The 12794-nt window shown below is 48.8% G+C and overlaps 1 protein-coding gene across 2 annotated transcripts in view; it reads right to left on the minus strand.

Moving 5' to 3' along the window:
- Positions 1 to 6372, minus strand: part of NELL1 (neural EGFL like 1) — a 755554-nt gene extending 749182 nt beyond the window's left edge. For both annotated transcript variants that reach the window (XM_074372235.1, XM_074372234.1), the window contains exon 1: positions 5689 to 6372. In XM_074372235.1, coding sequence (XP_074228336.1) covers positions 5689 to 5743 — 55 coding nt within the window. In that variant the 5' untranslated portion in view covers positions 5744 to 6372. The remainder of the gene's footprint in view (positions 1 to 5688) is intronic.
- Between the last annotated feature and the right edge of the window lie 6422 nt (positions 6373 to 12794).

Consider the following 12794-nt stretch of genomic DNA (forward strand, 5'->3'; position numbering starts at 1 on the left):
GTGAGGTATGCTCTGGTTTACACAATCTCACTGAAGGTTCCATCCTACCTGCCTGATACAGATTCAATTCACAAGGACTGAAGACTAATCAAGTACCTATTTGGGGCCAAGAAGCCCTGAGCTAATGGGCATCCATCAGCCCAAGCCACAGTACCATGGGCCTCTTGTGGAGACTGGCAATGTTTTTCTCCAAGTGAGCTCAGATCCCAGCAGTTCTGTGATCACCTTGAAAAGGCAGGAAAGGAACTAATATTTCAGTTTGATCTACCGTGCTCTCCACCAGTATGGCAGAAATTAAATTAAGAGTGATCTCAGAGGACCTCCACGCTGGTGTCTCTCTGGCCAGGAGTTTGGAAGGTGGTTTAGAGAACGTGCCCTTAGCTGGACGCAAGAGGAAGGAAGCATCCCTGTAGCTCCAGGGCCTTGCCCAGGGCCTAATAAATGTCAGGCCCTGAATTTAGGACCCAATTAATTAACTGATGAGTGGATGCATGATCCCTTCTTTGAGTACAGTGACCTCAGAGCAATATGCATCTCTGGGGGTACCATGAGAGGATTGGATGGCATTAAAGCCAAGGAAACGTTCTAAAAGGGATACAGCTGACTGCATTATTGGCTTCAAACTTTGACCCCTCCCACATCCACACCCTTCCGCTAGAGTGGGAGTAAACCTCCCCATCCCCTGACTTTGAGCCCAGCCATGTAACTTCTCTGGGTCACTGGGATGTTAGCAACGTTATACAGGCAGAGGCCTGGATGTGCCTATGAGGTGGGGCCTGTCCTCTTGTGCCTCTGCATCGCAGTGAAACAAACATGGCCCTGCTAGGGCACTGCCCCAAGGAGACTGAGACACATGGAGCAGACACCCGACCCGAGTCTGGATCCACACCCAGCCAAACCTGGCCCAGGTGAGCCAAGACCAAACCAACCGACAGATGGGTGAAACAAAATAAATGTTATTTTGAGTTTGCGGTGGCTTGTTATGCAATGTTATTGTGGCAGTAACTGCCCAATGCAGGGATTAAAGATCCACTATGATGGTCATCCTTAAGATGCCTGAATCTTCCAAACTTGGGACCCTGCCACTGCACGAGCCTAAAATTCACCCAAGCAGATTCTACAGAACTGGCAGAACACCCCAATGGTGTCCTGGGATCCCCATGTCCATGTGAGAACACAGCACCCACAATCCAGAACGTGTTGCAGAAACAACACTAAACTAAGAGCCAGTGTCAGTCCTGCCTCTTCCCCCTACTTACTCTGCGCCCGTGGAAAAATCACTGTGCTTCTCCAACCCTCATTTCCCTCATCCAGAAAATGGGGATGATAATACCCAACTCCCAGCCTTGTGAGGTTTCAGTGATAACTATATGAAGCTTCCTAGCACAAATTTTGGTGCCCAGCTGGGGTTGGCTGCAGCTGTCTTTTGTAAGACGAGCTCTCCAGACCATCCCAGGTCCCTGGTCCTCAACTACACTGGGATCATACAAAATGCACAGGTGGTCCCCATTTTCCCAGCCCCTCCAGATTCCCAGATGACCTAGAAGGGCTTGTCACTCTGGCTGTGCTTTGTGAAATCTACATTAAATCTATATTGACTCCTCCCCCCACCCCTACATCCATGAGTCAAGGGGCTTCTCTGGCTTTAAGATAATTTCATTGTTCTTGTGATGAGAATATCCCATAAAAACAACAAGAGCAATCAATTAGGCTTCCAGATACAGTATTCTTTTCTCTAAGTGGTCCCCTTCAAGATGAAAATGCCTCGTGCCAATAGCAGGATGTATAAAAGATAGCACTTTGCCCACTGCCTAAGGAATCAGAAAATCTGTTACTAAGGCAGCATTTACATGGCTTTGCCTGAAACTTATGTAGTAAGAGAGTGTTTGTTCCATAAAAATAATTTCTTTTATTTTAATGTTTCTGCTTCTTATCCAAGCATGGAGCTCCTGCCCTTTTCAAGGAAACTGTATTAAAGATTTCTACTTTGGCCATAACCGCTCTACAAATGACTGGAGCTGGGTATTGGAATTAAGCAGGATAAGCTTCTGGGGAGGAAATATTTTTTTAAAACCTGGAAGGCAGTGTGTCAATGTCACAGAGGCACTTGAGGCCTGGCTCTGAGATTCAGAATCTCCATCCTAATCTCCCAGGACACCTGCTGCTGCTCCTGCTACTGGCTACTCCTCAGCCCAGCCCAGGGAATGCTTGGGTCCAAAGCCCACTCAATCCACCTGCAGGGTCCCCGGCTTAAACTCCCAAGCAAATCCTCCTGGATCTGACTCACTTCAAATCTAATCCAGCTCAATGTCCATGAGAGCAGCTGTTTTCCCCTGGTCCATGCAGGGGAAGAGGACACTGGAGAGATGTCCCAAGACCTCATTCACCAGCAGGATTTCACAACCATCTGACCGGATTTGGGTCTCTAGACTTCTACAAAGGTTCTTAATACCCCAAAAGCAGTATCCTTGAAGAATATGCTCTATGACTATTCCGTCAGCCAATATTTCACCGATCACTGGAGGCCGGGGGCTCTGTTCGCGGCTCTATTATTCAATTCATAGTTAATGAACAAGCCTGGGAGGTGCTTCAAAAAGAAAATCTCTCCTGTCCAGTAGGTGGCAGCAAAGGGCACTCACTTGGCCCCAGGGGCTCCCTCCACCCCCTGCCCTGGTGACCAAAACAAACTGGAAAGCCAGGGGGAAGGAGTCACTGAGTTTTATATAATTCACACTTCCAAGCCACTGGAGAAAACTCATGGACATAATGCGTTATTACTGCTATTATTGCTGCCTTCTAAATATTCATTATTCGTGATGTGCCTGGAAATCTCAGAATTACTTTTTGCCCAGAAATAACGACTGGAGAAGAGCGCCTCCTGTCTTGACTCCACTTTATTCTTTAAAACAAGTTCTCTGAACAATGAGTAATTTAAGCAGCTTCCTGTGACACCTATCATTAGATCTTTTCATATGTAACTGCTACTGCACTGCAGCGCTGCTTTAATTAAAATGTGCCTGATACCATCTATTCATTTCCATTAAACAGCAGTGATATCTGAGCAGCTCACTCAGTGGACCACATGTTTATTTCATCTTGGACTGTTAACAGCCCAGACAACAACTGTCCCACTTGACAAATAAACTTTCTGAGCGGCTGTTTGGATCCTGATAAACTAATCAAGAGCCTGCCTTAGCAACCTAAGAGGATGGATGTGTGATGTGGGGATGATGGTTTCTGGGCAAAAACTAAAGAGAAAATTGCTGATCAGAACCTCCAGCTGTAAGAAATTATAAGTGAAAGAATTGAGATATAATTCCCGCCTGTCTCTCTGATGCTTCTGATAATTTTTGTAGCCTCTGGTGTTCAAGGAGTGCCAAGTGGCACAGAAAACCCAAACTCCCTAAGCAACTGCCACAGCCAATGGGCAAATCCTTCTATGGTTCCCTGCCCTTGGACAAGCCATGCCCTGCACCTGGAATGCTTTCCCCACTCCGTCCACCTGGAAAACACCTGCAAAGCCTTCAAGACACCACTTTCAACTGTCACCTCCTGATTAAAGCCTTCCCCGACCACCGACCACCCCTCCCCAGAATTCATTCCTACTATTCCTCCTCTATGTTTCCTTAATACAAACTCCTATACTCCCACCTCTCCTCCCCCCAACCCCATCGAGCTGTACAATGAAAATGCTTTTCAGTTTCTGTCCAGATTCTCAGCTAAGCTGTGAGTTCCCAGAAGTCAAGGACCAAGTCCATTCCTCTGCATAAGCAATCCTGGCACCCAGCAAGACACTCAACTGTTCATTGAATGAATGAATGAATACATGAGTGAATCTTCCCCATAACAGAATTTTTACAAGATTTAAAGGCATCCGATGTGGGTAAGGGGCAAAGACCATGTTCTTAAAGATCTTCGCAAGCAACACACCCTGGAGACACAGTCCACCTCCGGATGTAGGCACTTTTTGCCGCCTTTTCAAAGGAGTAATGAGAACAAAGGATGTAGGTGTGTTTGGTAGTGATGTGCGTTTGAGGATGTGAAATGCCCCATGGGCTGCCCCTCCCCCACCTAGTTTTTCTCTCTAAGGTTCCTCTGTAAGACTCTCACCAACACCAGGTTCTCGGAGCAGAGCTGGTAGCCCATGCTCCGCACTAGCCTCACCTGTCCTGATATTCCGAGGGGCGCGTTTCTTCTACTGTGCTCTTGGTTTTAAAAGACTAACCCACCACGATGGGTCTAAAATCAGGAAGCATCTATTCTAGGCTAGGCTGAGTCTTGGTAGCCTGGAGGTCTCGGATGGAGATAAGAAGGGGATGGGGATTCCTTTTGTCCCTGAAGAAGTCCACACCCGAGGTTCTTTCATTAAGCAAAGGGAAAGCTGCTGCCTGCTTAGTCCTGGGGAAAATGGAAAGGGCCAGCAGGAAGCTCCTAGACGCCCAACTCTTGTGTTCTCAGCCGGGCTAACTACCGAAGAGTGGCGCCTAGGGCGCAAACGGAGGGAACTTTTGAGCCAACCAAAGCCGGGCACCCCTCCCCAGCCCTCTACGGATAAACCTGCTGCCTAGCATGGGAAGGAGGTTATGCCTCTAGAGAAGGGAAATGAGAGTGGTAAAAGAGAAAACGATAAAAAGCAGAGGGAATGACTATACACCGATTCTAGGGTGCCAAGTCGGCCGCGCGTACCGACGACCGCTATCTTAGGAATAAAAACTCGCGACCCCTACCCTCCACCCCCGCATCGGAGAGTCCTGTTTTTGTCAATTTCCTACTCCACCCCACCCCACCCACACCTTCCAAATCTACTTCTAGCCCCCAGGAGAAAGCGGCTGAGAACGGGTCTCCAAGCCCCGGGTGAAAAGGGGTCTGGGGGCGAGTAGAAGCTGAAAGAAGTGCGCTTAGAGTCCTCACAACTGCGTCTCTGGAGGCAGGACGAAGCGGGGACTTCAGAATATTACGCCAATTATCCTTGCCTCCCCTCCACAACCCAACATGCAATTATAGCGAGAGAAAACTGGTTCGGAGCTTGAGAACATCTCCCCGGGATTGCCCCCACACTTCCAATTGCCTCTAATAATTGTTTGTCCTGCCCTGGGGGTGGGGGGTGGAGGGCCAAGAAAGAATACTCCTGGAGTTCCCCTGAGGAGAGTCAAGGGGGGACAAGAAGAGATCGCGGAATCCCAGGTTGGTCCGCAGCACCTCACCCCGCGCCGCGCCCTCTCCGGCCCGGGCATCTCCCGCCGGCCGGAATCGTTCTCTCTGCGGATGCGACTCCTGCCGCTGCCCCTTCCCCGCCCAGCCGGCCGTAGGGAAAGCGGTTTCCACGGCACCTGTCAAGTTCGCGGGTGTGGGGCTCGCGGGCCCGCCTTGCTGTGGGTTTCGACCCGGAAGCCGGTTGCTAGCAGAAGGAGGGTGCGCCGGACCGGCCGCGCCCCTCACTCCCGCGTCCGCCAGGCCGTGTCCTCTGGGAAGGGGACACTCCTTGGGGGCCTCCCCCAGCCTGAATCTCACTTTTCACCCTTTCACCTGGAGTAGGGCAAAGAGGTCCAAGAGACCCATCCACGCCCTTCCGCGGACCAGCACGGAGCTCGGCTCCACGTCTTCCCATGCCTAGGTGGGCGCTGGGCACAGCGGCGGGTCTCCAACCCTCCTTCCCCGGATCCCTCCGACAGCCCCAGCCGTACTTACCTGTCCTGGCGGTGCACACGCAGAACCACACAACAAAAATCACATCCCTCAGCATCGCTCCCGAGGGTCCCCGCCAAGGCGGGCGCGCGGAAGCCAGGAGGAAACAAATGCGCCTCGATTCCGAGGCGCGCCGGGCTCGGAGCCGCCAAACTTGCTAGCGGGCGGCGGGGGAGGTGGCTCGGCAACGCCGGGTGCTGCGCTCGGGGATCGCACCGGGAAGGCGGCCCCGGCCGCCCCGCCCCCAGCCCGCCCCCCAACGCAGGCGGTGGCGCCCGACTCGGACCCCGGCGCCCGCTGCGGCTGCGCTCGCCTCGGAGCTGGGGCGGGAACGCAGGGCTCCGCCACTCCGGCACGTTTCTCTCCGCGCCGGGGTCGGCTTCTCCTCCGCCCACGGAGACGCTAGGACCCTGGCGGCAGGCTCGGCAGCTGCTACCACCGGGAGCCCCGGAGCTGGAGTCCCGGGACCCGCTGCCAAAAGGGAGGAGCTGGAGGTGCAAGGCACCCCTTCGGCTTCACGCGCTCCAGCCCAGGCGAACCGACCTCGCCACTGCCGCCGTCTCTGCCTCGGGGCCGCGGTGGGGGCTGCCGAAGTTGCCACACTTCATCTTGGTTGAGACCAAGAACCGCGGAGCCCTCGCAGGGGGATCTTTTTCCCGGGGAAACCCTGACCCAGGCGGCGCCACCGAGCGCGCCCAGCGCCTCCTCGTAAAACAATTACTCGGGATTTGCTCGGGCAACTGGGTGGGGAGGGGCGAGCAAGGACCTGAGGGGGATAATGGCTGAGTCCCGGCTCACCACCTGTACTTGTCTCGTCTCTCCGGGGGGTCCCTCTTAATTGGGTACACGCATTGGGGATTCAGGGAGAGGGCACTGAGGCGCGGGGTGTCCAGAAAAAAGATCCCCGAGCCTGAGTGAGCCACGGTGGGGGACTGGGGAGTCTATTTGCAGACCTTCCGATTCTGCAGGGCAAATGCTGCCACTTAGGGGAAATTCCCAAACCTTTTTTTTTTTCTTGAGTGACTTTCTGGGTTTTTTTCCCAAAAGCCCTTTTCTCCTTTCATATTTACGCTTTGGCCTCTCCCGCAGTTCCTCTGGGTCCCTCCCCAACACCATTCCCGGGAAAGAAAAATCTGGGCTTTGTTTTATAAGTGTGGGCACGAAGACAAGTCCTCCTTCTGCTATGTGACCCCCTTCTGGAACCGAGCCTTCCCTAGAAACATCTCCCAGGTTTGTCGCATTTCCCATCCAGGAATATTATTTATAACTAGCATGCAGAGTCGTGAAAACAGAAGTGACAGACCCTCTGATTTATACTGAGTGAGCCCCACATGATTTAAGGCTTCCCAGGTTGCTCACTCTGGTCCCCTCTGAGTCCACCCCACCCTTCTGATACTGGCAATGGCGAACCCAGAGAAGGGAAAGGAAACTTCTCTGCACACAGCCCTTCCTCATTTCCCAGGAAATAATACCAAAATTCCAGAATCCTCTTCACTAATACGGATCTGCCTTTCTCACCCTTGTATCCCCTCACTTCACATATTCCTAACCCCTGCATAAGTATGACCCCAGGAGATCCCACTGAAGGTCGCCCAACCAGCAGCATAATTTATTAAGAGAGGAGCTTTTATCTCCATGTTCTTCAGATCCGTGCCCTATTTTCTGGATATTTCTGTATGCAAGCCACTGTCCCACTTGGCCCTTTATATTGTGGTCCCTTAGCAGGTGAAAAAGAAAGTGAACAAGCAGATAAATTCCAACTCCTAACAGCTGAGGTAGATGACGGGAGGCCAACAAAGAAATCTATTGTCACTCCAGAAGCTGAGCTGAAAGATTAAGAGAAAAACTGATGTCTAAGGCTGAACTGATTCTCCATCCCTTCTGGGATTCAACTGGAGCCCAGAGGGGATCTGCCTGCCTTGACTCTGGGTTTTCATTACAGAGGCAGGACTTTTTGCTTCCACCTGGAGCATGTTACATTTAAAACTAACATTAAAATCCCACTTCTTGCGGAAAATAAGGATTCCCCAAGTTTAGCTGAGCCTTGTGAATGAGGACTCCCCAACATCATGTTGTGTTGTGACAGCCATGCCCCGTCTCTCCTCTGCAGATTCTCAATACACTGCAGCAGGATCAGCCCTTGGTAACCTGAACTGTTGTTTCAAAAGCCCTTTTATTGATCTCAGAAATCCTAGAAGTCATGGTGACCCCAACAAAGGGAAAAGGTGGTCTGAGTTAGACCTTTAGAACTCTCTCTCTTAAAGCCTCTGTGTAATTAGTTGGTCCTGTGGGATAGAGCTTTTAACGCGTTCCATTAAAAAATAAAGCAAGGCATCTGTTCTGTCAAAGCTTTGCAGCATCACGTCCATTAGCAGTAACAAGTGTTAATCTCAACAAGATCATAAATCTTCCTAGATAACTGTGGACTTCAATCTTCTGTAAGTGCATTTCTTGAGCGGGAGTTTGGAGTATAGACCTGTTAGGCTAAGGGAACCTTTAGAGAATAGGTCTGGCAAATTTCTATAATGGCAATGATGGGACCACGTGGCTGTGATGTTGAGATACTACAGTAGGACCTGTATTCAGTGAAAGCAGTGATGAGACTTGGTTTACCCAATACCATATCCCATGTCCACTCTGCCCTTCTGCATGGCCTCCCTCCATGGTCTCTCCACGAACCAGGAGCTTCCTTTGATCATCCCTCTGCCTCTTCTTCCTGACCCCTGACTATTGGAGAGCCTCAGGGCTCAGTCCCTAGCCTCTTTTCTTCCAGCCACACTTACTCCTATGTGTTCTCATCCAGCCTCAGGGTTTTAACTACTATCTATACATGAATGATTCTCAAATGTGTATCTCCAGTCCCTCCTGTCTTTCCTTTGAACCCCAGGCTTACAGACCCAACTACCTATTAGGTGTCTTAAATGTAATATGGCCACGTCATCAAAATTAAAAACATTAGTGCCTCAAAGGCCATCATGGGAAATGAATAGACAACCCACAGAACAGGAAACAAATTTGCAAGTCATATAAGTGATTGAAATTTGTATTCATTATATTATTAAATTATTACAACTCAGTAGTAAAAGACAAACAACCCGATTTTAAAATGGGCAAAGGATCTGAATAGACATTTCTCCAAAGAAGATATTCAAGCAGCCAATAAATACATGAAAAGATGCTCAGCACCATTAGCCATCTGGGAAACACAGATCAAAACCACAATGAAATATCACATCACAGCCACTGGGATGGCAAAAATCAAAAAGACAGATAATAAATGTTGACAAGGAAGTGGAGGAGTTAGAACTTTCATATACTGCTGGTGGGAATGTAAAATGGTTCTTCAAACAGTTAAACATAAAGTTACCATACAACTCAGCAATTCTCCTCCTAGGTACTGACACGAGAACTGAAAACATGTCTACACGCTAAGTTGTACACAGATGTTCATAGCAGCATTATTCATAATAGCCCCAAAATAGAAACAGCCCAGATGCCCATCAGCTGATGAATGGATAAGTCGAATGTGGTATATTTCTATAATGGAATATTATTCAGCAATAAAGAGACCTGAAGGACTGATACAGGCTACAACATGGATGAACCTTGAAAACGTTATGCTAAGTGAGAGAAACCAGACACAAAGAACCGCATGTCATATGATTCCATTTATATGAAATTCCAGAATAGGCAAATCTATAGAGACAGAAAGTAGATCAGTGGTTGCCTAAGGCTGGGGGAAGGGTAAGAAAGGATTAGCAGTGTTTCTTTGGGATTAATGGAAATGTCCTAAAATTGATTGTAGTGACAGATGCAAAATCTCACAGATATTCACAAGAGACTAAAAGCCATTGAATTGTACACTTTAAATTGGTGAATTGTATTATGTGTGAATTACATCTCAATAAAACTGTTTTTTTAAAAGCCTCTTTAATGCTCATTTTAAAAATCTGCTGCCTTTTAAAGGGGTAGCACCAGCCTTCATCAGGTGTTCCAACCAAGTAGCCCGGGGTCATCCATGACTTGCTTTATCCAGGCCCCCACGTCCAAGCCATCAAGCCCTCTCGGTACACCTTAAAGAAAAAATCTCAAATCAACCATTTCTCACTACCCTTCACTACTCCCACCTTCCTCCAATCCCTCATTGTTCCTGCCTCAGGCTACTGCCCTAGATTCCCAATTGTTCCCTCTGCCTCCACTCTTGCCCCTTACAATTCAGTCATCCCCCAGCAGGTGTAATCTGCTTTTTAAAACGTATCAGATCACATTCCCTTGCTCAAAACACACCCCCCTGCACTTTTCTATCGTATTTTGAAGAAATCCAGACATCTTACAAGGCCTCTGCCCACCTTCCCAGCTCTGCCCCTCAGACTCACTCCAGACTCTTGCTATTCCTCAAACATTCCGAGTTCACACCCTCCTCATGGTCTTTGCACTGGGTCCTCCCTCTGCCTGGAACAGTCTTCCCCTAAATCTTTCTGTGGTTCATGACTTACATTGCTGCTCAAGTGTCAGCTCCTCGGGGAGACCTAGCCTAAAGAAACTTCTCACTTCACCCCCATCACTGTCTCCTAACCCTGCTTGATTTTATTATAGGGCTTATTACTGTCTGAAATATTGATTTATGTGTTGACATTTATTCTCTTCCCCCCCCATAGAATGCAAACACCACAAGAGTAGAATTTTTGTCTTTCTTCTTCACTACTGTCTCTCTCCACCTAGAACAGTGCCTGGCACATTTTAGGAGCTCAATATATGTTTGTTGAATGAATCAATGAGTGTTCTCCCAGGAAGCAGCATGGAGAATGGACACTTCTCATTGACCATCACCAAGGCAACAGTCAGACTGCCTCGTCCCACCAGCCCCCAGAGCTGCCCCACTGCTGACTCTCTGGAGGGCACTGGACCCCAGCGAGGAAGGTCGAGGAGGACTTCTTTTTAGTATCCAAGGCTGAGAAACTCTCCATCTCATTTACTGCCCTCCAGCCCTCCTCCCTAAGTCACTCTCCTTTGTCCAAACAGCCTTCCAACTGGCTTCATATTTATGGATTCACAACACGTTTCCTTGTAAAACTGAACAATATAGAGGGTAAAGCTGTTATGGATTGGATTGTGTTCCCCTAAAAAGACATATTGAAGTCCTTACTCCCAGTATCTATGAATGTGACTTCATTTGGAAACTGAGTTTTTGCAGATGTAATCAAGTTAAGATGAGGTCATTAGTGGACCCGAATTCAACGTGACTGGTGTCCCTATAAGAAGGGGAAAACACCGTGTGAAGACAGAGACATAACGGATGTAAGTGTGTGACAAGAAAGGCAGACACTAAAGAGCTGTAGCTGTAAGCCAGGGGATGCCTGGGGTCACCAGAAGCTGGAAGAGGCAGGGAAGGATCCTCCCAGAGGCTTTGGCGAGAGTATGGCCCTGCCAAGACCTTGATTTCAGACTCCTAATGTCCAGAGCTGTGAGAGACTAAATGTCTCTTGTTTCAAGCCTTCTGGTTTACAGTGCTTTGCTAGCTGTCCTAGGACTAGCACAAGTGCCAACTGGCTGGCAGAGCCCAGGAAAGTGTAAAAACTCCCAAGTTGCCTTCACAAACCCATCAACCCCCATACTTTCTGGAACCATGCAACCCTGGACCTGGGTGGGCATTTTCATTTCCTGAAATGCACGTGCAATCATAAAGAGGGGCTGAAGGCATACATTCATGCACATGCCTCTGTATTTATCTGAATATAAGAATTCTTTATGAAAAATGTATTCTCTACTCCAATTACTACAATCAATTTCAATGATATCCAGATTAGAGGGGCCCATATTTTGCTCCGTTAACTATCGTCCTTCTGACTTGTAACTTCAAGTGCTTTTTAGAACAAAGCTACATGTAAATCTGTAGGAAGACAGCTAGAAAAACCTATATATAGACATATAGATAAAGGCATCTCATAATTCTTAGGATGAAACCCTCCTAATCCATAAGATCAATAATCTTGGATGAGTTTTGTGTTTCTGATAATAAGAATCAAGGTGTGCACGCATCCAGGTTTTGTTAAGTGTGAGGTAGGCACACGTTGTCCATTCCTATAGACCAGGGGGAAGCAGAGACCCTATCCTCCAACAGGCTGTAGAAGCCAGCCTTGCCCAGCCCCAACCAGGACGATCACGGCTCCACTTAGTAAGCGTAACTAGGTGTGGTTATTGTGCTAAGTGCTTTCCACGAATTTATTCCTCAAAGCAACTCATTTAGGCAGGTGGGGTTATTATACCTATTTTACAGATATGAAAACTGAGCCATTTGCCAAATGAGTGCCTGAGCCAAGCTTCAAACCCAGGCAGCAGGACTGCAGAATCTGTGCACGTAACTGTTGAGCTATACCGCTTTTCCTGCGAGACAGCCTATGGGTTCCGTCTCCTTGCTGAGGTCTTATGGGAGACCAACACATAGCAACCCTATTTCCTGCATGACTTCTGACCAACTGAGAAATAAAAGAATTAGCAGGAGGCCAAACCTCACCTTTATGAATACAGAGACAGTGTTGGGAGCTCCCAGCCTAATATGAAAGCCAAAATGGATTGGCCATCTACCCTCCCTCCAGGCTGGACCTCGGCACAGCCATCTGCTCCCACTCGCGCTGGGTGAAGAGAGAGAGTGAAAGAGAACTCACTGAGAAACGAGGACCGATGGCAGTCTGCGTCCTCTATAAAACCAGAGAGAGTAGAGTGCAGGAGAGGGCCAGGAGTGCTTAAGGAATATCCCTTACCATGGAAACGAAAATGTAGGGAAGAGATGAACCCCTTGATCACCTCTCAGACTTTCCTCCATAAAGGCTCTTTCTGTTGTCCAGTGGCCCTGGGCTGCCCACAAAGTACTCATCCAGCCTTCTTTTCCAGGCCTGAAAATGATCCTTTATTCCTAGTAGAAGTCCCATGAGCGCAACACTGTCACCATCACAATGCAGGAAAGCAAGGAGGAAGGCATCTTTTATGCTCACACTGACTCAGGGAACATGGAGCACCCCTCACTGATGTGCAGCATCCATGAGCAGCCTGTGGGCCCAAAGCAATGAGTATCTGCTGGAGGAATCTCAGGCCGCGGGATGGCATAGTGG

The sequence above is a fragment of the Camelus bactrianus genome, chromosome 10 (assembly GCF_048773025.1).
Source record: "Camelus bactrianus isolate YW-2024 breed Bactrian camel chromosome 10, ASM4877302v1, whole genome shotgun sequence".
Taxonomy (NCBI): Eukaryota; Metazoa; Chordata; class Mammalia; order Artiodactyla; family Camelidae; genus Camelus; species Camelus bactrianus.